The 24,255-nt window shown below is 42.5% G+C and overlaps 3 protein-coding genes across 3 annotated transcripts in view; 2 read left to right on the top strand and 1 right to left on the bottom strand.

The window, feature by feature from the left end:
- The first annotated feature begins 136 nt into the window (after positions 1-136).
- Positions 137-9,594, top strand: cbsa (cystathionine beta-synthase a). Its single transcript, XM_079673043.1, has 15 exons — positions 137-296; positions 2,913-3,195; positions 3,562-3,668; positions 4,098-4,232; positions 5,811-5,890; positions 6,004-6,208; positions 6,339-6,430; positions 6,689-6,814; positions 6,899-6,983; positions 7,071-7,176; positions 7,410-7,487; positions 7,610-7,744; positions 7,861-7,969; positions 8,278-8,362; positions 8,840-9,594. Exons 2-15 carry the CDS (start codon positions 2,921-2,923, stop codon positions 8,971-8,973), a joined length of 1,752 nt encoding a protein of 583 aa, XP_079529169.1. The 5' UTR covers positions 137-296; positions 2,913-2,920; the 3' UTR covers positions 8,974-9,594.
- Positions 9,595-10,066: 472 nt separating this feature from the next.
- Positions 10,067-22,324, top strand: LOC307034276 (uncharacterized protein). The gene is made up of 10 exons (XM_079673029.1): positions 10,067-10,322; positions 12,251-12,396; positions 13,491-13,572; positions 13,685-13,820; positions 13,954-14,156; positions 14,262-14,398; positions 14,484-14,625; positions 14,711-14,992; positions 15,082-19,786; positions 21,217-22,324. Exons 1-10 carry the CDS (start codon positions 10,197-10,199, stop codon positions 21,228-21,230), a joined length of 5,973 nt encoding a protein of 1,990 aa, XP_079529155.1. The 5' UTR covers positions 10,067-10,196; the 3' UTR covers positions 21,231-22,324.
- Positions 22,325-24,180: 1,856 nt separating this feature from the next.
- The window catches only part of LOC307034604 (vascular endothelial growth factor C-like), a gene marked incomplete at its 3' end in the record, with an annotated part of 9,405 nt that continues 9,330 nt past the window's right edge, over positions 24,181-24,255 (bottom strand). Inside the window, exon 9 of the mRNA XM_079673433.1 lies at positions 24,181-24,250. Coding sequence (XP_079529559.1) covers positions 24,181-24,250 — 70 coding nt within the window. The remainder of the gene's footprint in view (positions 24,251-24,255) is intronic.

Genomic DNA, 24,255 nt, shown 5'->3' with positions numbered 1-24,255 from the left:
AGGTAAACAGATGGTGCTGGTAACTTTAACACAGCGTTTTCCCAAACCCGTATTGGAAGTCTCTGCTCTGATTGGCTGAGCAGGCTGAACAGACGCCCTCGCTGCAGCCAATCAGAGAGCGCAGTTAAACTTTGCCTACGTCCTCCCCGTTTGGTCCACGTGGTTCATCACCAATATGGCTGTCTCCATCGGAAGTTGCTCACTCCTCATTGTTGTCCTTGATGATCGTCTACGCCGGGGTTTCTTTGTGAATTTGTGTTTCTTTTAAAGCTTTTAGGGCACATTTGAAGCACAAGGTGAGTGGGATTTAACGCGTAATACAAATATCAGAGAGAAGAAGTGTAAAAAACGAGGTAATGGTCACTTACTGAGAAAACCGGTTCTGATCAGGTTCTGATGCAACAGCGAAATACGTAACAGTAGCATGGTATTGCACTGTTTTACAGCTGATCTGATTTATAATTACGTTTCCCCGCACTATACTATACTCGATATATATATATTGTTAGATATTATATGTTACGGTTACGTCTACGTTTTTCATTTTCTGCTATCCTTCCAGGCAGTGCTGAATCTTGTAGCTTCTTTAATGTCCTCAATCATTTATATTTTGTATTAGCTGCAGTTTATTATGTACTATATTCACATTTCCATCAGATGCAACGGCTAATAGTGTTAAATGCAGCTACAACTAGCAATTCATGTGTACCTTATTTGATCGAATAAGCAGCTACTAATTGTATTTCTTTGTTTTGCCTTAATATATTTATTTTATATCGTAAAAAAGAGCAGGAAATACCCACATTTGAGCAGGTAAAACTACTAAAATTATGGCATTTTGATTTAAAAACTCCTAAGTTACGGCCAGCGATTGATTTGCATCTGATTTGATCGATTAAACCGATTATTTTCTTTGTTTACAACAATAATGAATTAAAATTCCTTTATTTGTCCTTAACAGTTAAAAAACCAAATGTATATATTCTTTTTATCGGAAAAAAAGCCTAATTATTAACATTTTAGCAGGTGGAACTAATCCGGGCATTTTGATTTAAAATACACAATTTTGTTAAGATTAATTGGTGTGGCTGTATTGCTTTCAACTCAATTAGTTGCAATGGCCATTAAACTCGTTCCCTGACTCATTGAATCACAGTCACATTATACTGACCATGTGATTTCAGGTTTACATGCCTGCTGTTTTACATTGTTTCTTTACCCCATGCATTCCTGCTGGCCCACAATGTTTTATGGCTGAATGAATATCTATAGTGTGCTCTTCTATTGACCAGCTGATACAACGTGGCTGGCAGGGCAGTTATGTGACTTTTTAAATAGCCCTACATCATAAAGGGGCTGCGTACAGCTTTGAGAGCACAGCACATACCGAGGGAGATTAGAAATGCCACAATTAAAGCAGATAACCAAGTCTGATACAATGTTTTTTCTCGGGTTTAAAGCTGCCAAGTTAAGATCAGGTGATTTTTGTACTGGTTTTCCTTCAGCCTGGTAGGTATTTGATTATTGGCTTAAGTGTGGCTTATTAACAAAAAATGAAGTTGCTGCTCTGTAAATCCTCTTGGTAAATCTTTATTCCGTTGTGCAGCCTGGGCTCAGTTCTGCATGTGCTCTTTCACGGAGGATCACGTTGCCCCAGTTGAACCCCGCAAAACCACCAGAGACCACCTACTCTTTCCAACCACTGATACTGTGGACGGTAGAACCACAGCAGTGTGGCTTTTAGTGGCTGCAGAGATCTGATATCAAGAATGAAAGTGACACATACACAGGAAAGGGGGAGTAGCACCTTAGATTGCTCTCTGTCCTTTTCTGGATAGATAGCAATGCTGGAAAGTCACCAAATACAATTGAGTAGTTAATACAATGTAGTTCGCTTGGAAAAAAGGTGCTTCACAATTGAGTATTAGTATCATTAATCAACTGCTTCCCCTGTGCACTATTAGTTTCTTTCCATAGTTTACCTAACATGGGGTTTACTAGAGCGTCACTAACTCTAAAGCAATATATATCAGGGCTGTTTTCCCTGGCATGCAGAGCTGTTTGCTTTAGCAGACGTTGTTTCACTGTGTGGCGGACGTCATCTGAACTATTTAACAGCTGGCCTCGGTGTTTGCACTGTGTGTTAGTGAAGGTTCATCTGTTGCCTTTCCGATGTGGAGAAACCTGATGGATGCATTCATTAAGAAAACAGATATGCCAACCTGTATAGGGGCGTACAGAGGTGGAAGAAGAACTTGGTTTGTTTACTGAAGTAAAAGCAGAAATGAACATTACCAAAAGAGGTCATATTCTGCTCATTGACCGGTTTCATATGACTGATGTAATATTACCAAAAGTTTGTTCAGCCCGTAGCCGGAAGCCTTTTCTTCCCTTTACCAACAAAGCTATAATGAAAGCTAAACTGGTCCGACTCATTTGTTTGCTTATCGTGATTTTTTAAAAGTTTTGTCGAAATTCTGGAGGACAAAAAGGGAAGAGGATGATAGTTAAGCACGATGGAGCTTTTATTTTTGTCAACGCTGGAATGACTCAGCGTTTAAGGGAAGGAAGAAAGAAAGGAGTGGTTTGGTGTTTGCTTTCATGAGCCATGAGAAGTAGGCTTAATGGGACAAACAAGTTTAAAGAATCCGCTAAGTAACTAAAATATTCCTCAAGGCTTTGTGTGCACGCCCTCTTTCAGCAAACACAACTTTGAATACAATTTAGCATAATAGGGCCCCTTTAAATTACATTTTTACTTTGAGTACTTTGAAGCCGTAGTTATTCTACTTTTACTTAAGGACAGGATCAGAGTGCTTCCTCACTCTCTACAGTCCCTTGCACTGCCCCTGAACATTTAAAAACGCCACAGATTTATCATCGCACATCCTCATTTCCTCTCTTCTACCCAGACTAAGCCATGCCATCAGTTCCTTCAACCAAGGAGGCCCCCATGAAGAGCCCGGTGGTGTGCCCCCACGCCGCTAAGCTGCTCAGCCACACCAACGGAGAAGGGAAACTCCGGGAGGGCTCCATCCCGCTGAACGGCATCGACACGGAGCACATCAACAAGGAGCACATCAACACCAAGAATGCGGTGGCTGAGAGGAAGTGGATCAGGCCTGACCTCCCCAGCCGCTGCACGTGGACCCTGGGGGCCTCGAGAGAGGAGTCCCCTCATGCACAGGTTCCCAGGTCGGTGAGATGTCGTGAAACAAATTAAAAATTAAAATGTTCCTGTCACCACTTTACTAGACTTCCCCATCTGCAGCTAAAGCACTCTTAACTGTGTTCTTATATCTTCATATGTTCTTATTCAACAGTGCATATATTTTGATTTACACATTTTTAAATATATGTCTTCGGACTGATGGATTTTACTTTTATGAATTTGTTTATTCCATTTGAAACCAGTTCTACCAAACTCATGGGGCGTGCCCTTGGTAAATAACACACAGCACAAAGTGTTGTTATCTCCTGCAGCAGTAAATAATAAAACAACACGTGGAGTTAGATTTCAGCGGTGTGCATATTATTGTAAAAACACTGTTTCTTCCTCAGATCCGTGGCTCCTGCCATTCTCCCGAACATCCTGCACCGGATCGGCGACACCCCCCTGGTGCGCGTCAACAAGATCCCCAAAGCCTTTGGACTCAAATGTGAATTATGTAAGTCATGCAGCTCTCAAGCCCAGACACGCTCTCACTTCAGACTCAAGGTGTGACTGTTAGCACTTTATGAAACATTGTAAACAGGCGGGTGCTGCAGTGAGACAGGTTACTGTAGTTCAGGAGTATTTTTAAATATAACGGATCAGGGCAGTTAAGTTCGGTTGTATCTCTTCAGGTTTTTCTGCATCAACTGCACCGCCTTTGCACAAAGTGCAACATTATATTTGTATTGTACTTTGTTTGTTTTATAATTCCTAGTGTGAGGGGACAGCAGATGGAAAATAACTTTAAGCAAACATCTTGCATAAAGCATTTCTTCTTTTATAATAATAAAAATAATGGCTATTTTTTATATATATTTGTGTTGTGTTTAACAGAATGCAGTATGCCACATTACATGATTTTTCTGTTGTGTATTTTCTGCAGTGGCCAAGTGTGAGTACTTCAATGCGGGGGGGAGTGTGAAGGACCGGATCAGCCTGCGGATGGTGGAGGACGCGGAGAGGGCGGGGCTCCTCAAACCTGGAGACACCATCATCGAGCCCACCTCTGGAAACACTGGTGATTAACTGCATGTGTTGCTATGGGGGGTTAAGGTGTTGCTATGGGGGGTTACTGTTGGAGATTTGGAGGATGTTCAAAACCAACCTCGTCTCCGCGTGTCGTTTGATAAGCTGGGTAAATTCGTAAAAAGGAAGGGATTAAGAAACACCAGAATGCAAGTTAAACAATAATCTTGTTTTAATGATAAAAAGTAAAAATACAAATACAAATACAAATACAAACACAAAGGAAGTACTTCTTGCTCTTCCTCCAATCTCACGGATCTGGTCAGTTTGAAGAAAAGAAGAGGCTGGTTTAAAGAAAACATAGGCTTATATCCAAAACCCCAGGAGGAGCTATGCGGCTCCCCCCCCCCCCCCCCCCCCCCGAGGGGTCCTCCACTTAGAAAAGACAGCCAATCAGCGCGAGCCAGAGGCGACCCTTACATTCGAGATAACAAACCCCTCCTTGCAAGTTTCACATACTTTTGGCATTTTATAAAGATAGGTTTAAGATATAGTTTTTTATAGTTGGATTATACAAATAACACATGTGAGTTACCTTAACCTCAAACAATAATAACAAGAGGAAAACATCAGCTCTGATCTCAAGCAGTTCAAAAGTACCGCACACTCATTTAGCCTGCAGCTCTTCCAGACACTTGAGCTATTGTTCTTTAAGAATATTCCCTGCAGAATCTTTATTTCAAATAAAAGGTTTCACATTGCATATTTCCAGCTTCCTTTACACATACTGTTATTATTAATACAAAGTAATCAACCACACACATCTATTTAAAACAAGTAGATTTCCCTGATCATTTGACATGCTGCTTCCATTTCCCATAGAGTAATAAAACATGTTTAAGCTAATTTCTCCACACTGTTTGTAGCCCTCCAGTACCCACATATGAAAGAATAAAAGCAGAGGAATCAAATAAAACACCAATACAGGAATAGTTGATAAATGATTATACAGGACATCTGATCACAGTAAGAAATACACACACATATTCTCTAGGAAGTGACCCTTGTCATAGGTCCGAATGTCCTGTCCCCTGAAAGTCATGAGTTTTGGTTGATTAACAGAAGTTTAATTGTTCTTGTGGCTTAATGGCTTCCCTGAACTTCCCTTCACCCCAAAGTCAGCTTACTAGGAATGAATACATTTTATTGATAAGCTCAAAAGGACGTTTATCTTGGTTACTGCTGGGTGACCCAAGTCTCCAGGCCTGCAGGATGTGTAGGAGATAAACATTAATTCTACAAGACTTTAACTACAGTATCTGAAATTGTATCTGGGACTTCCCCTGTTAATTGCAAGGACTATTGATAATTAACAGAGAGACCCTAGGGGCCTCTTCTTGGTATCTGCTAGGCAGAAGTCACTCAATGCAGAAATCACAAGTTTAACACACATTCTATATAAGGTGACATTAAAATGAATATACCAGATTGAACTTTCCTGCCATAACACGTTACTTTAATCCTTCAAATAACTCAAATAATACTTCATTACGTTCACAGGAGTCTTTGGTATGTTAATTGCAGTGTTGTAAAACTTTAGGTTTATGTGTTTTTTTTCTCTTTCTTCAAGGTATTGGGTTGGCCCTGGCTGCAGCTGTGAAAGGATACCGCTGCATCATCGTCATGCCGGAGAAGATGAGCATGGAGAAGGTGAGCCCTGTCGATTCAAACGGCCCAGTTTTGCTTCATTTTCACTTTACCTTCTGTTTTTTATAAATATTTGTATGTCTTTCGCACATTTTCACTTTTCTCCTCTTTGATAGGTTGATGTCTTGAGAGCTCTCGGAGCGGAGATCGTCCGCACGCCCACCAGCGCTCGCTTCGACTCGCCGGAATCTCACGTGGGCGTCGCCTGGCGTCTTAAAAACGAGATCCCCGACTCTCACATCCTGGACCAGTACCGCAACGCGAGCAACCCTCTGGCTCACTACGACACCACGGCCGAGGAGATCCTGGAGCAGTGCGGCGGTACGAGCATATCTTATCAATACACAAACCATAATATGAATTCAATAATGATTGCAAATTTCATTAATGACAAAAAAAGCCTTTTATTTGTATTTCATAACTGATTTGGACCTAACCCCACTCCTCACAGGTAAACTGGACATGCTGGTGGCAAGCGCCGGCACGGGGGGGACGATCACTGGCATCGCCCGCAAACTGAAAGAAAGATGCCCCAACATCAAGGTGAGTGTCCTTACACTCACTCGTTCTGTGTGGGAGTGAACACAGGGACTTGAACCTTTGCAGACCATTGACTGTATGTCTGTATAACACACTACAGGAAAGAGAAACAGCATAAAGCAGAATAGGGCCTCTTTAATCAATCTCATATAAACAATATCCCCACAGACATAAATGTTGCAGAAACAAGTCTCTTTTTGGGCTTGAAAGAAAACAATATCTGTCTCTAATACATGTTATCCTTAATTACGTTGTGTGCAGATTATTGGCGTTGATCCAGAAGGCTCCATCCTGGCCGAGCCCGAGCAGCTCAACAAAACCGATAAGACCCAGTACGAGGTGGAGGGCATCGGGTACGACTTCATCCCCACCGTGCTCGACAGATCAGTGAGTTCCCCTTTATTATTACCTCCTTTTTTCTTATGTGTGCCTGACTTTCACCAACACTTAACATGATCTCTGTGACTTCAGGTCGTTGATACGTGGTACAAGTCGGACGACGAGGAATCCTTCAACATGTCCCGCATGCTGATGAGAGAGGAGGGCCTGCTGTGCGGTGAGCTCAGGTTTCCTGCTGACTTAGACTCCAGGCGTGTGGGTGAGGGGACGAGGTCGACTCACATTTAGCTGTTTTCTGTATCAGGTGGCAGCTCTGGGACGGCCATGGCTGCGGCTGTGAATATGGCCAAGGATCTGAAGGAGGGCCAGCGCTGTGTGGTCATCCTGCCAGACTCCGTCCGCAACTACATGTAAGGAAAACATTTGTACGTAGTTAAAGCAGCTACAGATAGTTTTTTCCACATGAAAACTCCTCTAACAAATACTTGATCAGCTTTTATAATAAATTATTTAAGAGAGCTTCTCAGAAAAACATTATAATAATAATATTGATGTTAGATGATGGTCCCACAATACATATCATTTTTAGGTTTTTTCTTTAGGTTAGCTATCGCATATAAAAGTGAGTCTTTCCTCGTTCAAGGTCCAAGTTCCTGAGTGACAAGTGGATGGTGCAGAAGGGCTTCCTGAGTGAGGAGGACCTGATGGTGAAAAAACCCTGGTATGTGTAACACACACTTCTGATACTTACACGTTTTGTTCAGCAGGATAGTCTCCACGTAGTAACACCACTATGATTTTTGAAGTAAAAATCTAAAGTTAGGTTACATATGTGCCCCTCAGGTGGTGGAACCTGAGGCTGCAGGGTTTGAATCTGTCCGCCCCGCTCACCGTGCTGCCCACCGTCACCTGTCAGAGGACGATCAAAATCCTGAAGGAGAAGGGCTTCGACCAGGCGCCCGTGGTGGACGAGGCTGGGTGAGTGTCCTGAAAGAGAAAGTAGATACCGGTCGCACTGACATACCGTATGCCTGCATCCCCTTGGTACATTGTGTTTAATCCGAATACTGACGTTTGAACGTGTGTGTGCGCAGGTTAATCCTGGGCATGGTGACACTAGGGAACATGTTGGCCTGTATCCTGGCGGGGAAGATCAAGGTGTCGGACCCCGTCAGCAAAGTGCTCTACAAGCAGTTCAAACAGGTGAGCTTTTTTTATTCTTTTGTTTCATTTTATATTTTCCAAGCGACTGGTCGTTGTGTTATGTAATTTACATTTCTTCAACAAAAAATAAAAACAGAAAAAGATAGAAAGAAAAATCTTTATAACTATCATTATAGTTTATATTTGGGTGAGCAAATATTAACTGGGACTTAAATCAGTGAAATAACCAGATTTGAATGACATTTTGTCAAATGTATCACTGATCAAATACATTGTACGCCATTGTGCATAATTTGCTTAATTGATTATCTTAATATTGATGTTATTTATTATTTGTTTTATTTTAGATCCGTTTGAATGATAATTTGGGGAAGTTATCCCGCATTCTGGAGACTGACCACTTTGCCCTGGTGGTACATGAACAGATCCAATGTAAGTATAACACACACACACACACACACACACACACACACACACACACACACACACACACACACACACACACACACACACACACACACACACACACACACACACACACACACACACACACACACACACACACACACACACACACACATACATGTATGTAAAATGTCATTAACCTAACCTGTAGGTGCATTTTTCTTCATCCAAAAAGCTGATAAAATGTATTTGCGTAACTTTGGCTCCCTCTGGTGGCAGTATACAAAAACACAAGTTGAGAAATCCCTCCATATGTTTGAGAAAAAGAAAGAGCTTTTCGCACATTAAAGCACAGTAGTCACAGTAGAGGCACACACTTCAAATATGAACCTTAGAATGAGTATAATAGGACCCCTTTAAAAGAGTAAGCGAATGGTTAATTGATCATTTTGTTATCTCTATCCTACTCATCACGGCTCTCTCTTCCATCCTTTTCTCCCTCAGACTTGACGGACGGCTCTCCCAGCCTGAAGCAGATGGTTTTCGGAGTGGTGACCGCCGTCGACCTGCTAGCCTTTGTCACAGGGCGGGAAAGGAGGGAGAGATCCATGTCGGAGTCCACCGACGAGCTGAACTGAACCAAAACGCTCTAGCTTTTTTAACACCAACAAAGAAGATATAATAATAATCTTGTGAAATTATTTGATTGAGGTTAGTTCTCAAAAAAAAACTGATCCTTTTTTGTATTTCAGAAAATGAGTCTTAAGGAATAATAAACAAAACATGTTGCGCATGTATGTATAGGGTTACTTATGATTTTAAATGATCGATTATTATATTTACTTTTAGTGCTAAAAGCAAATCTTTAGTATGTTTTTAAGAACGCTTTTAGTTTTGTATCAGGGTCTTAAAAAAGGCATCTGCGTTCCACTTTTATTTTTATTTGTCAACATTTTTCATTGTCAATCAAACATCAGATAAAAGACATAGACATGTATCAAATCTAATTGATCAGATAAAGAAGTAGATAGCTGCTGGATATTAGCATATTATCTTCCCAGTGCTGCTCTTTTTATGTGCCCAAAAAAGAGAGTTAAATCTATTGGTGATTTGGTGGGCTTTCTTCTTTCAACACAGCGCCTGTGATGTAACTGTAGAGTTAAAGTATCTAATCTTTACTATGTCTGAGATAAATGTTTTTTATTTCATTTTTATTTTTCCTTAATGAATGTGTATGATTAAATAAAGCTTTTACGGTATTATCTGACTGTTTGAAAATTATTTCTGGAGTTTTCGCTAAAATTGCTATGTTATTTAGAAACAAATCAACATTAAACTTATTTAATTGAGTTTCTTTTATTAATTTCCCGTGTTGCATAACTTCAGACCCAATAATATCCTCATAATCAAATAATAAAATGAATGTTGAAGTTGCTTTATTTTAACAGGTCACTAACCAAATATTTTCTAGTTAAGGTGACTCGGGTGATATACAAGTTTACAAAAAGTACCTGAACGCAACCTGGAATGACTAATATATTCGTAATTAAATGTTCCTAATTTATACAACAAGACGTAGACGCAAATATTAACACTCATTAACGCGCTGTGTTTGTGTCTGCCATGTGGTTTGTGGCGCATGTTATAGTGAACACTTACTACCGTATAGGCGGGACTCCATTCGATGCTACCTGTGTTTAATTGCAGACGTAAGTCCCCGCCCAGACGAGCTCTTCTCCGGTGCACGCTGGATTAGTAAAGGTGCGAACCCCTTTACGATGGCAGTATCCAATCAGCGCCGTCTGTGGCGATGTATGTGTTGTGTTGAAGCTGCTGCTACGAGCAAGACTACACAGGCAGTATGGCGGAGGAGGGCAGTGGGTGCGAGTTAGAGGGGCTAGAAAAACAATTAGAGAGTTTGTTGGGCCGCTACTCAAGTGAAGAATTGCAGGCCGACAGTAAGCCTTTCTGCTCCGACTTTTGCGAGGTAAGGAGCCGTGGCTGAAGTTGTTGACAGGCTTGTTGACAGAGATAATGGCATATATGTTAGCCGACTCCCCTCCCCCAGAACTGGCCGCTACACAGCTACCATTAGCAGCTAGGGTTGTTAGCATCTAGCAAACGACTCGTATTGGCTTCAAAAACAAATATATCACATTAACATATCGTAAACATTATCACTGACATCCCAGCCTCAGATTTAAAGACATCATCGAATCGTCTGAGTCACCAAATCAATAAAATATTGACGCGTGTTTACAGTTCAGTTAGCTAGCTAACACGGCTAATCGCTTTAGCCAGTTAGCCCACAATTTGCCGAAAGTTAGATTAGTTAGTCTGCTGAATGTTTACCAAACTGCCGAGTGGATAACTTTTTTGCACGTTTACAACAAGTTTGGTTATTAATTAGCCAGGGAGTAATTTAGTGGACGTACACTCACCTATAACTTAATGTTGTTTTGCAATTAGCAACCCTTAGTTGTCATGCATTTGCCTGGAAGACCAACTTTGACTAGGCTTAATTATCCGTCTTAACCAACATGGCGTGTAAATGTACCTTTGCCGTTTTAAATGACATAATTCCTGCAATCGAACATGTCCTCTTACGTTGACATGTTTGTTATGCATTAATCTAAATGCATAGATACAGTAAGTACACTTAGTGCATTTAAATGTCTTGTATTGCTGGTAAATATTTTAGCATTACCACCAAGAGTGAAAAGGGGTATTTTGTTTTCCTGTGGACAAATCCAGGAAATGTGTTGCTTCTGAGCTATCAGCATGCCATTTAAACTTTAAATTCTCTGGATGAAAACACAAATGATGAAGCCGTATACAACACGTTTGGTTATCAGTTAGCTAGTGAGGAATTTCTCTTGAGTAAACCAACCTCTATCTTAATGTTGTTATGCAATTAGCAGCCTTAGTTATGATGCATTTGCCTCCAAGACCAACTTTTATTATGGCTTTATTATCTTAATAAGCAAAGACACATGTACAAGTTTGCATTATTACATGACATAATCCCTGTGATCACAAGATGTCCTCATACTTTGACATTTTAATAATGTAGTCAAATCCGAGATAATATTTTGCCATTAGCATGCCACTTAAACCTTACATTCAAGGTCTATCTCTGATGATAACACAAGTTATAAAGCTGCAACCAAAAAGAACAACGATTTGAACTGAGTCCATCGAGCCAAACCAAAGCTTGTGCTACAGTTTTATATTGTATATATTGGAGAAAGGCCTGAAGACAGCATAGTGACAGTTCACAGCATTCAAGTGGTGCGCAAGTCTGATGACCTAGATCTCCACCGTTAGAGGGCAATATAAGCACATTGTATTAAGGATTGGACAGTTTGATTGTTAGTATTATGTAAGGTGCACTAAAATGTTACTTTTTGGTTGGGCACTTTAGTATAAATGTGTTTATAAAGGACAGCTGCTGAAATAGCTGTTAGTCAACATGCCGTACCAAATGTGTTTTTAATTTGAGGTTTATATTAAAAGATGTGGCTCATCCATACAGATTCATTACCATACATTAGTGGATGTAGAGTTCTCTTTTCTCCTGTGTTTCCATATAATGTACCAAACCAAGGTATTGGTTGTAGGGCTGCACGGCCTTAAAATATCTTATTTTGGTTTACCCACAGTTTTATCCACAAACAGAATTGATTGACCATTTTATGGAGTGGAGAAAATCCGGGTGTTTCAATATTTAAAGGGGGAAGACAGCATTGGATGACATTGACAGTGCATACGTGCCTCTGGTCTTGATCTTGTTGCATCACCAATGTACCACCAACTGCTGTTAAACATCTAATATCGCAGACTATACATGATAAACTGTACACGCTGTTAACTGTCCTTGTGTTCTTGTCTCTGTTTTGTCTCTTCTCCGTGCAGCTGGTGGAGCAGCATGCCTCTGGCTGGCAGGTGCCGTTGCCTCAGCTCAGGATCCTTGAGAAAGCTCTCCGCTACTTCGCCCGAGCCTCCACCTTCTTCACGTCAAACTGTGATCATGTTCTTCACACACTCAGCAGTCTGGCTTTGTAAGTACACACAGCCCCTGCTCTAAAGACTTAACACAGATTGTACATACTGCTTTGAAAGGTTATTTTTTATTTGAAATCTATCTTTCTTGCTCATCACTAATGCTAGCTTTGCAAATTCACTGTGTTGACAATGGCATTGTTAGATTGCTGCCTGGACAACAACATATCCAAGACCCTTTGAGATTCCCTTTAAAAAGAAAGTGTTTGTTTGTGTTGTGTTCTGGTTCCTGGTTTGTTCAGTTTTGCTTGGCTCACAATTTAACTGATGTCAAATTGTGAATGAATGAAACCCTTTAATACCCCTCACTGAGTTAGCCTTGCACAATGTGTCCTTGGAAAAGCAAACATTAAACATCACGCACCCTGTGTTGTTATCCAAGCCTATCTGCGTTCACGTTGACGGTACAGCTGGGCATACATGGTAGTACATGCTTGTGTGTATGTCATACTGGCTAGCTAACGGCCTCTGCTCTGCACTGTTATCATTCATCATTGATGGTGCTGTTCCTTAGCGCGGAGCCCACCCCTCCAAGCTCTGTTAGCTCCGTTGCTGTCGGTTGCACAGTTTGTGCTGCCAGCTCAGCCATCGCCATGTTGAGGATTTCCCTCAATCACAAACATGCTGTGATTCTGTATAAAACACCTTAGAATCCTTTAACATTCACAGACAGAGAGAAAACATTTAAAATCAACTACAGAGAACAATGAGAACATTTAACGACACAAGTAAAACCTTTGTTTTTATATATTTGTCAACCACATTTAAAGCCTTATATATTTGTGCACAGGTATTGGCAACATCAACAGCAGAAAATAAACAAAACGGTTCATATATAGAACATTTAGTAAAGACATTGAATGTTGATTGTGTTCATTGGCTCAAGCAACTCATTTGTGAGCCAGGAAACATGCCCGGCATGCTGCCAGCTGTTGACCTCACTCCATCCTTCAGGGTTTCTATAAGCTTCATAATTAACTGCATTCTTCTGCCTTTCTACCCGTCAGTGTTTTTACAGCAACGTCAAGATTAGAATGTCTGTTTGAATCAGGGTTGGTAAAAGGAAGCCACATCATTTTTGATTTCCCCACAGGAGTGTTTTTGAGTTGCTGCTGTTCTTTGACCAGAAGGACTTCCATCAGGAGCCACTGAAACACTTCACTGTTACGTTCCAGGTGAGCATGGAGTGCAGATCTCTGTTTATTCTTAGCGTCTCAAAACGGTTCAGAACTATACATCCATGGTTAAAATGCTCCCAAAATAAAAATGTTGCTCATGCTCTTTCAGGAATGTCACTTGTCCCTTGCGAGGCATCAGAATGTACACTTACTTCAGGTGGAACGATCGGTTCGGAGCGGCGGGCCTTGGGCCGGCCCAGCTTTACAGGCAATCCTCAGTGACTCCAGCTTACCTCAGAGTGAAGGTAGGTCCCCTCCCCTGTTATATAGGTTTTTGTTCATTGCCGATGTTCTCAATAGTTGTTCCTTGTGTTTGTCCTGCTATTTTCTGAAGCCATATCAAAGTAAACTCTTATCTGTCTCTTGACTGTTCCTCAGTGGATGTGTGCGTCAGCTCTGAGCTGCCGGTGTTCTTCGAGCTGCGGGTGCGTTACCTCTTGTCCTGTGAGCGCGTCAGTGAAGCGTTGGCACTGGCTAAGTGTTGTTCTCGGCATCCCACCGCAGGACAACACCTGTTCTTCCTCCAGGTCTACCTCACCTGGCTTTTCAAAACCTCGCAGCATGACCGCCTACATAAAGAGGTGGGTGGAGTGACTGTAATGCGGAAATGTCTTTCTTTGAAGTTTGAAATGTGTACGAGAGTCTTAGGCTTTAACTAATGCTCACATTTTAATCAATTCTTTTAGCTGGCTGACTTTAACGGTAAAGATGCAATTCACATGATCTGCAGTTTGGAGTGTGAGGAAAAGGATGAGGTGCTCCTCGCTCTCAGCAGAGTCTTTCTTTCCCAGCAGCTACGCAGAGGAGACATGTGCTACTTGTGGTAAGCAAATCTAAATCTGACTTGACGCCAATTGAGGGCCCCTATTCAAACCAGCGTTAACACTTTCTATCTCTATTCCTCGCAGTGATCTCGTCTTCGTGTGGAGTAAACTTCATAATCGATTGAATACATCCAAGCAAGTTCTACTTGAGGAGAGTCATCAGCTGCTGTTGTCTGCCAGCAATGTCAACTCAATCTTCCCGTTCATCAGAGCCGTACTGCAAGAGGTGACAGACATTAATCCGCGGTGTATATTCTTTAATTAGATACCATTTCCATATTGATGTTTAACCTCTGTTTGTCTGTCACTAGCTTGGTGAAGATGGTCTCCAGTTCTGCGTGGAGCTCTGTGCTAACGCGCTGGGTTCTTGCCGTCCCTGCGATGTCAAAACAAAGTCCCTCATCTACAAAACCATCGCCGGCCTGCTACCCAATGACCTGGAGGTTTCCCGGGCCTGTGCTCTTCTGGTCTTCTTCCTCGAACGCACCGTTGACACCTACAAGATGGTGTACCTTCTTTACATGCATCCTGATCAGGACTACCACGTGGAGCACAGCCCCATCAGAAACCACATTCGCTTTGAAACCCTGCAGGTAGAACACTTTTTAAACAAGTCCTCACAGAAAAGGCAGAGTTTCTGTTCAGCTGACGGTCTAACATTTTATTTTCCATCTCTCCGCAGGTCTTGAAGAAGGACCTGTGTTTTGACCCAGAGTTTTGGAACCTCATTGCTCTGCGGTCCAACTGTTTGAAGCTGCTGAGCGACAAGGTGGTTAGCAGTGCTCTCGAGGAGATCATGGAGGACAAATGGATCCTGAGCTATTGCACCAAAGATCCTGCTTCTCGATTGAGAAAATCAGTATGTCAGAAAGGAAGTAAGGGGACAGGAGCCAAAAAACGGCACCACAAAGAGGATACTGACACGGCATCTAAGAGAATAAAGGGCACAGGCAAAACACGGCTAAATGACCACACTGTAAAGAAGAAGGGGAACCAAGGGTCGCCATCATCGGAGCCTTTGAGGCGGTCATTTTGGCAGCTAGACAGACTGCAGGACAATGTAGCCGCAGAGTATGGAGAACTTAGACGGGCTACACGGCTCTCAGAGAAAAACCCAGGGAAACGGAGGATTAGAAAACCCAAGTGGCTTCTGGAAGACTCGGGAACTCACGGAGGAAATAATGTTCCCAGGATTAAAAAGCATGGGTTGAAACATCAAAAGCACTCCGTCGTTAGGAGGTCTGAATCGGGTGACCTCAAGAACAATTCCAAACACAAACTCTCTCATTTAAAGGACAAGAAAAACAACAGCAAGCAGAAAAAAGGGTTTCCGTTGGACTCTGTTAAACCATCCGCTGCTCCACAAGTAGTTCTTGAGCTTTCGCTACCAGACAACGAGCTGATGGGAACGTTTACTGAGGACTCGTTCAACAGACAAAGAGGTTTCCCTCAAATGCTTTTTTACAGACCTACAATGAAGGTTCCTGCCTCGTCGCAACCTGTGAAGCCTGTACACGGCAAAGAGGTGGTTCTCAGAGCACGGGATTCAGCCATGTTTCTACAGCAGTTGCACTGTTATGCTCGGCGGAGGAAAGGTAGAGGCAGCGCTGTGAATATTCAAGGCTCGGTGTCCACCATCACACGCTCTTCTGTGCAGGGAAGTCCCCCAAAAGACCAGCAGAGAGAGCTCAGTGAGAAGCCTGCCGCTGACGTTAAACCTGGAAACACCTCGCTGACACCGGCAAAAGTTGCCAAATCCCCGGTTTCGGAAAAAGTCCTCCAAGCTCCAACTTCAAAAGCAGTCCCACGAAAGATATTCTCAGGAAGAGAACTCTCCAAAAAGTCTGCTGCTGAGATGAAAGTTAACAATGTTTCTACAGCAGCGGAAACTGAAGTTACCGAAGTCCCACTGTTGGATAAGGTCCTGCAAGCTCAAACGATATCTTCAGAGAAAGAGCTCTGTGAAGAGCCTGCAGTCGAGATGAAAGTCACGATAGCATCGACGGCGTCTGAAGTGACTCAACCTCTAGGTTTGGAAAAAGGCTGTAAGGCTGAAAATATAAAAGACGCTTCCAAAACAACTCCACCTGAGGTCTCGCAGACGCTAGTTACTGATCAAATCCCTCCAGTCTCAAATAAAGCCACGGTTTCAATCATTGGAGCTGCAGATCCAACGCCCTCAGAGTCCCTGGAAGTGAAACCAGAGCTCGAGTTACTCTCTCCTCAGGCGGAAACGAGCAAAACTCCCGTGGCCCAAGCGGACACCACAGAGATGCTCCCCACTGTCGACAACAGCATTTGCGTCGTGGATATTGCAGATGTTTACCTCTCCAAAGCACCTGTGCCTGGTGAAAATGATACACATGAAGGATCAATGGTCACACCTGCTGATAAAGACAGTTTAAAGGACATATCTGCTCTGACGTTAGTAACAGAAGTGGTGAGTGAACTTGCACCTGAGGCCCTGGCTCGAGACCTGGAGAATCACAAACAGCCAGCTCCACAGGACAGCTCCTCTACGGAGTTGGTGGTGAAAAGGAAATCTAAAGTTTCTCGTAAGTTCCTCAAGACCTCCAGCAGCTCTGAGCTCTCCGACGTGAAGGAAGAGGGATTTCCCTTTATTGATCTGGAAACACTTGATGAAAGCGAACTACCAGAAACGGAGGAATCAAAGCTGGAGTTCTGTTGTACCTTCTGCAACAAGACCTTCAAGGGGAGTGTTGTCATAGCACACGCCATGTTCCACTATCGCAGGGACGAGTGCATGTTCTGCGGGACGATGTTCAAAGACGACCTTCTGGCCATGATGCACCTGTCCGACCACATAGAGAAGCTGAAGAGGAGCAAAGAGTCGGCCGCTCAAGTGAACTCCGCCTCTAAAACCAAAAACGTCTCCACAATTAAGACCTCTTCCAAAGCCAAGACCACGCGCATGTCTTCACGGCACCGCAGTAGTGAGAGACAAAGGAGATCCATAGACTCTTCTCAATCAATAAACTTTCCACATTCAACCCCGTCCAGATCCAGAGAGTTGAGATCCAAGTCAGTGGACGGTGGATCTTTACATGAAAAGAAAGAAAACGCTTCAAAGCACCTTAACAGTAAAAGTCCCGTTCAGAAGCTAAATGGGTATATTATATTCAAAAAGGAAGAGTTTGGTCGACCGAAGAAGGACGTGGGAGCTAAGCCAAAAAAACAGGAGACTTCTCCAGAAAGAACAAATGATAAAGCCGAGAGTCCCAGGTTACAAGAAAACCAAGACTCCACAAAAGAAAGTAGGAAAATCGTTGAGGAGGAAAAAGAGAGACTGTGCTGTCCGGTGAAAGGGTGCGCTTGGTTTACAGACCAGTCAAAAAAACGTGTTGCGCTCCTTTACCACGCTCTCGAAGATCACAACGGCGAGGAGAAAGTTTTACACCTGGCCTTCCGTATAGGAGACGGCAAATGTAGCAGCTGCATGAGGGTCATGTGGAGTTTTGAACATTTTCAGCACCACGTGGAAAGACACCGGCTCGCTCCTCGGCATCCTTGCCTCCATCAGGGATGCGCGGCCAGGTTCAAAACGGGGATAGAAATGCGACGCCACACCAGGAAGCACAGTCCGCTGCAGGCAGTGTGTTGCCTCCCTGGCTGCTCGCAACTGTTTATCTGTCTCTGGGCTCTGAATCTTCATGAGAGAGAGCACTACGCTTCCAAATCCACTAAAGCAGACAAGAACACCAATGAGCAAACGGGAGACAAACACAACGACACTCTGCACGGGAAGAAACAGCCAAATCATAAGCCAAAAACTGCTGCAAATAAATCTGTGAGTGTGAGATCTGCTCGTAAATTAAGAGGAGACGCCACACATCATTCGTCAACAGAAAAACCAGCCGAGTCTGTTCAGAAAGATGAGTTGAAAGAGAAAAAGGAGACCAAGGACTCGCACGTATTGAAGAATCTCTCTAACAAGGACACTTGCACACAGCCTGCTGGCCCGAATCTCAGATTAAGGCGCATGTTGAGAAAAGTAAAAAACACAACCAGAAGTCACAGAGTCATCTCATCTGCGTTAAAACACAATATCAAAGTGAAGCACAAGTTCAAGAAGAAGGAGGTCAACGTCGACACAAAAGGTCCGAAAAGAAGAGGGCGTCCTCCGAAGGCAAAGGTGGCTGTGCATGATGAGAACACGACTGATGCTCCAAACAGTCAAACTGTGGTGGAAACGACTAAAGCAGAGAAGATCGAGTCAAAAGAAGAAGAAAAGAGTTTGCACGTCCAGGATGTCGCACGAATTACAGAAACATCAATCAACGAATCCAAGTCTAAGATAAACAAGCAGATGAAGAAGAATCACGTTAAACAAAACAAAATCTCTACAGCTATTGTGGCAGTCAACGGTTTGAGTCAAGAAATCAGCACCGCCTCTGCAGACAAAGTGCGGAATAAAGTAAAGAAACGCGGCGCTGCCACAGGACACGGTGGCCTAACTGCTCCTAAGCTTAAGGTTACGGAAACAAAAGCCAATGCAAAGATTGTCCGGAAGAAGACTCCTGTCAAAGAACCAACGTCTGCCTCCACAAGTCCTGCCACGTCGATCTCCTCTAACTCTGTGCCTGCTAACGGTTTGAATCTCATCACCGCACCACCCAACACCTCAGGAGAGAAAACACAGACGGTAGGAAAGCCAAGGAAACCACAAAAGAGAAAAGAGGAAAAGCAGGACCAAATTCGTAAAAAAGTTGATAGGAAAATGCCCAAGGGTGTGAGCAAAGCATCTCTGTTAAAGAAGTCCAAATCTGCAGAGAAACAGGCTAGCACATTAGCAGAGAGCGCTACTGCTGTGGGAGATACAGAAACACAGAAGGGAACAACGGAGGAAAACTCCATTCACCCCAACACAGCAAATAAGGAGCGCAAGAATGTACAAGAGGGAGGTGACGCAGAGAATGCCAAGAAAACGTGCCAAGATCAGAGTGGTGCATCAGCGACTGAGGAGCCTGTGAACACTGAGGAGAAGGAGGTGAAAGCTCTAAAGGAAGAGGTCACACAGAGCTCTCTACCCAGCAGCCCTGGTTACATTCTACTGAAGAACGGACAAGCGGCAAAGGAAGTGAAACAGGAAGTTCTTCCAGGGTACGGTAGGAGGCCGTATGTGCGTCCCCCACCGACTGCATACCTGGATGAGAAGTACATCACCATGCCGAAGCGGAGGAAGGAGCTGCCGTTCTCTCAGTTGCCTCAGAAGAGCCCCCCCCCTCTGCAGACCTGCGCTGCAGCGTCTTCGCAGAGACAACGCTGCGCCAACTGCTTCGTTACCTTCAACAGCGCAGAGGATCTGCAGGGTCACCTCAAGCTGAAGAAGTGCTCCAACCTCTTTGGATTCGACTCCGACGACGAGGGTGAGTCGTGAAATAGATATTACAAAATAAATCGGACATATTTTAATTGTTCCTCAGCGGGGACATCTCTGGCGTTACAGCAGACATATATTCGCCGTGCAAATGGATAAAGACAATACACGTTTAAATAATGGCATTACTCACTTTTTATCTGCCATAGTTATTATGATTATATCGTGAATTTACGACGCCCTTAATGAGGACTGTATAGTCAGGGGTGCACACAACTTTCTCAGTGAGGTACTCCGATGAGTACCTGGAGTGAGTGTTTGGCACTCCAACTTCTGGCTCCCCTCAAAGTTCCATGTCAGCGGGGAGGGGGAGGAGTAGTGCAGAGCTTCCTGACCACAGAGCGTGTGAATGTTGTGATCAGCTGTTTTAGCGCAGTGTTGCTGTACAGACCGACGTTAACAGCAGCACTGTCTGTGCACACGGAAACCGACTCTGTCGTCCGGTGATCTAACCGCCTTCTGGAAAAGCCTCACAAGTACGTCGGTACGCAAATGCGCTTTGTGACACAAGTGACGGTACGCATTTCAGATTGTTGCCGCGCAGGCGTACCTGCGTACCACTTATGTGCACCCCTAGTGCTGTGTACCTGGACTCACATTCAGGTTCAGGTCCGGACTCAAGTCCAGAGGTTCAGGTTCAAGTCCGGACTTATAAGTCCGGACTTGTGTCAAGTGGTGTGAGTAACTAAAGTGAACTTACTGTGAGCTAATTATCAATTGAAAATAAACTCATAATCAACTCAAATTCAAACTCGTCAGGTTTATTGTGCCCCCTTCCAACTTGTGTCTACACCATGTCTTTTCTAGAACTCTACATGTGTTACTTACTAACTACACAACTACATACATAGTGATGTACATACAAGACTCAATATGCAAGAGTACAAGTCTATGTGTTCTTGTTCAAGAACAACAACATATTGACATTGTCTGGGTGAAGTGTTGCTCTTTCGGCAGACACTATATCACCATACATACAAAGGAGTTAGCTTAGCTACACTACCAAATATGGCAACCAGCATCCCACGCTGTCAGTGTCCAGCTTCCCTTGACGTCACACAGATCTCGCGAGCAGTTGCGATATTTTGCGAGACTTCGTGAGCTCAGTAATGGCCGCCATATCAGAAGCCAAAACAATGTTTTTCGTCTTTTCTCAGCGCAAATTTCTCGATCTATAGAAGGTTTTAGATGGTTTAGAACAAAAAGGAGAATATACGTAAGTACCGGTTCCCGACGTTCCGGTTTTAACCGGACTTGAACCGAAACTTTTTACAAGTCCAGTACCGGTTCGGCGTACCGGTACGCAGCACTATGCACCCCTGTGTATAGTGACTCTTAACAGATGATATGTGTGTCATGGTCATAAAGTACCACATTATTGGGTAGCTGTGTCATAATTCTCTTTTCTTCCCGTTTCAGTCCACATTTTTTAACGTCTTTTTAAAGAAGTCAGAGTGACTTTTGGAGGGATAACAAAGATGAAGACCCGCACGAATCAGACCTCTCCGGATGATCTACTCCCCGATGTTGGCAAGGACTCGTGCATCTGGAAGACCTGAAGGGTTGTCCCGACGTTCCCTGCAGCATGTGCCTGTAACACAAGGCCCGGGAGCGGCCGTGGGAAAACCGCTCGATAAAAGACAACTGGACTGAAAGCCAGTCAGACCGTAAGCAGTACAGCGAAGTGCCTGCTCTGGATCCGCCGTGCTGTTTCCAGCTGCTTCCTGGAGATTAATGTGGCTTAAAAAGACTTCTGAAAGCTGTGAAACAAAAACTGACGTTGAGACTGCTCCTTCTATCATCACCATTCAGATTTTTCACAAGCCATATAATGTTTGCTTTTTGCACTGTTCTCATAATATTCTTTCTGCTTAAACCGTCAACAAATCTTATTTTAACACCCTATATTTTTCCTAATCTTTGAACATTTGTAAAATTGCTGTATGGGAAATGTATACTTATTGTTTAAATACTTCACACATCCCTATGGGGTTAAGTCTAAGCTAGTCTTCACCAGTAGGGGGGAGTGTGCACCAATCTCTGTATCATGCTAACACTTTTTTTGTTGCAAAACACAACACATTATATTATTTGCAACTGAAGGATTTTACATACTAAGCTGCTCCACGGTATTTCACTGGACGGACTTCCTGTCATCAAGCTATATTTTTTTAGCAATAACATAATGTGCCAGTGTCTCTCTAACATCTGAAAATGTTCTGTGTTTTATTCACTGTGAGTGGAGCAGCTAACATTCTGGTTTATATTATATTTCCTCACTTAGCCATAGATGTTATCTTTACTGTTATAAACACTTTTTCTCTTTTTAGGGGGAATGTTCGTGCAAACCACAGTTTTACTGTTTTTAAATATCAGCAGCAGCAGGAAGTCATATTTATTTATGTTTTATTTTCTATCTTTTGTAAATATTTGAAGAGTTTCAATGGCTTATTATATAAGGGGGTATTGGATCTGGGTTTATATTTTGTTCTTCAGGTAAAAAAATAAAACTGATTTCAAATTGCAACTATTCGGCTGGCTTTCACACCGTGTGTCTCCATCTGAGGAATGAGCCGTTTGCGCCAACATCTTGAAATAAAAGGTTTTGATGCCCTGGCGACAGATAAGACAGCGGTATTTGACAGTGTGCTGTTGAGTAAGAACATTAAGTTATGTGGATTACTCAAAAGACAATTCCTCAACATTGAAAACCTTTGGCTTTAATGTTTGATGAATTACTTCAAAAAGTGTGCACAACTCCGGTTTGTTGGAGGACATAACATCCAAATGTTTAAATTGTAATCACATTTTCCTTATTTAAAAGGAGCTGACCCTACCAGAGGAGCTTCATGGACACTTCAGGGTAATTTCAAAGGAAATAAATCCCCCTTTGTCATTGTCAGTGATATAACATCTTGATTCCACAGATTCAATGTGTTTCAGCTAGCCGAGTAATTATGTAACGATGCAGACAGAAAGGAGATCTCTTAGTTTACCATGTGACTCAATGTTTGTTGTGGTAGACGCAGACAGGAAGAGAGAGAATGCCGAAGAGGAAGAAACAGGAAACCGCAGGCAGAGTCAAGTTCCCACCCACCGGTGTGTGTGTTTTGTCTAAGCTAAACCCCGTTAAGACCAAAGAAATAACAGTTAAAGCAACTTTTGAGGTGAAAAGTAGAATACTCTTGCTCATACAAATTATTGTTGACTTCCTGGGCAGTAAAACACTTGTTTCTTAATTTCAATAATTAAGATGTTTTACTGTTCTTTATCATCCATGACGCACAAGCTCATAAAGATTGACCTTGTTACGGATAAAATGATCTTTTAAACAGCATAATATTCGAATTATATGTAAAAAGTATTCACAAAAAAACGGAAAATATGAAGGCCCTTTAAGTTAGCATGGTATGGCTGTAGCACATGGTGGCTAATGTTAGCTAGCGTAACATACTGAAATTAGTTGATGTAGCAATAGGTTAGCATTTAGCTTTATTTCATAACTGCCCCAACGTTGCACTTTAAATGCCAATTGTTTTCTAAAATATTAAAGCAGAGCATATTCCTCACATGTTGTCTCTGCCAGAATGCTTTTACAAACAGGGACACAGTATATATCAGTCAGAGAAGGCTTTTAATACTTTAAAATCACAAAATATTCAATAGTAGCATGATAAAAGACGTTTTTCTTTACATCCATAGCACAAACGCTACAATCATCTCTACGTAAATCGTCATCCCAACATGTAGCCCTAAGTCATTGTTTTATTAAAGCTTACATATGAATCTTGCAGTGCGGACAATTAAAAACACAATTTTTCATAGTTATTCAAAACTGCAGAATACAAGAATCGCAAAACAACATTTAGTTTGGGTAGAGACTTAAATACATGATTCCATATTTAAAAATATCAGTATTAAATATGACGTTTAAATATTTACAAATAATATTACTCAAGAGTGTAAAGTTAAATTACTTGAGTTCCCATCGATTGTGATCAGACACTTGCAGCTCGACAGGCAAGTAGAAACTGGAGGATATAATAGGTGTTTGGGAGTGTTTAAATTAGCGTTTGATTAAACAAGTTCTGCCTCTTTCTCTAGCAAAAAGGCTGAAGGAAAATTAAGACGTTTAGGTAAAAAGAAAAAGCTTTACTCCATCTCTTTTGTTGTTCTTTTGTTGGAAACAGCCTCTGGTGCATCACCAAAACATACTGTCACCATTTCCACGTCGAGAGCCCGGCAACATCACATTACATGCAAAATAAATCCTTCAACCTCTCAAATATCCCACCACTGCCAAAGGGCCTGCAGCATATTTCATCTAAAAAAAAATGAGGAGCATGGAGTCTAGTCTGTCATTATTTTATTCCACTTTCCATTTCACACAGTCATGAGTGGTTGAAGGTCTTGCTCGAACACGTTGCAGCAGGGGTAAGCGCTGCCAAGGAGTCTGAT

Source organism: Notothenia rossii (genome assembly GCF_949606895.1).
Source record: "Notothenia rossii genome assembly, chromosome: 3".
Taxonomy (NCBI): domain Eukaryota; kingdom Metazoa; phylum Chordata; class Actinopteri; order Perciformes; family Nototheniidae; genus Notothenia; species Notothenia rossii.
The sequence above is the reverse complement of the archived record's forward strand: the minus strand, read 5'-3'. Positions and strand labels throughout refer to the sequence as shown.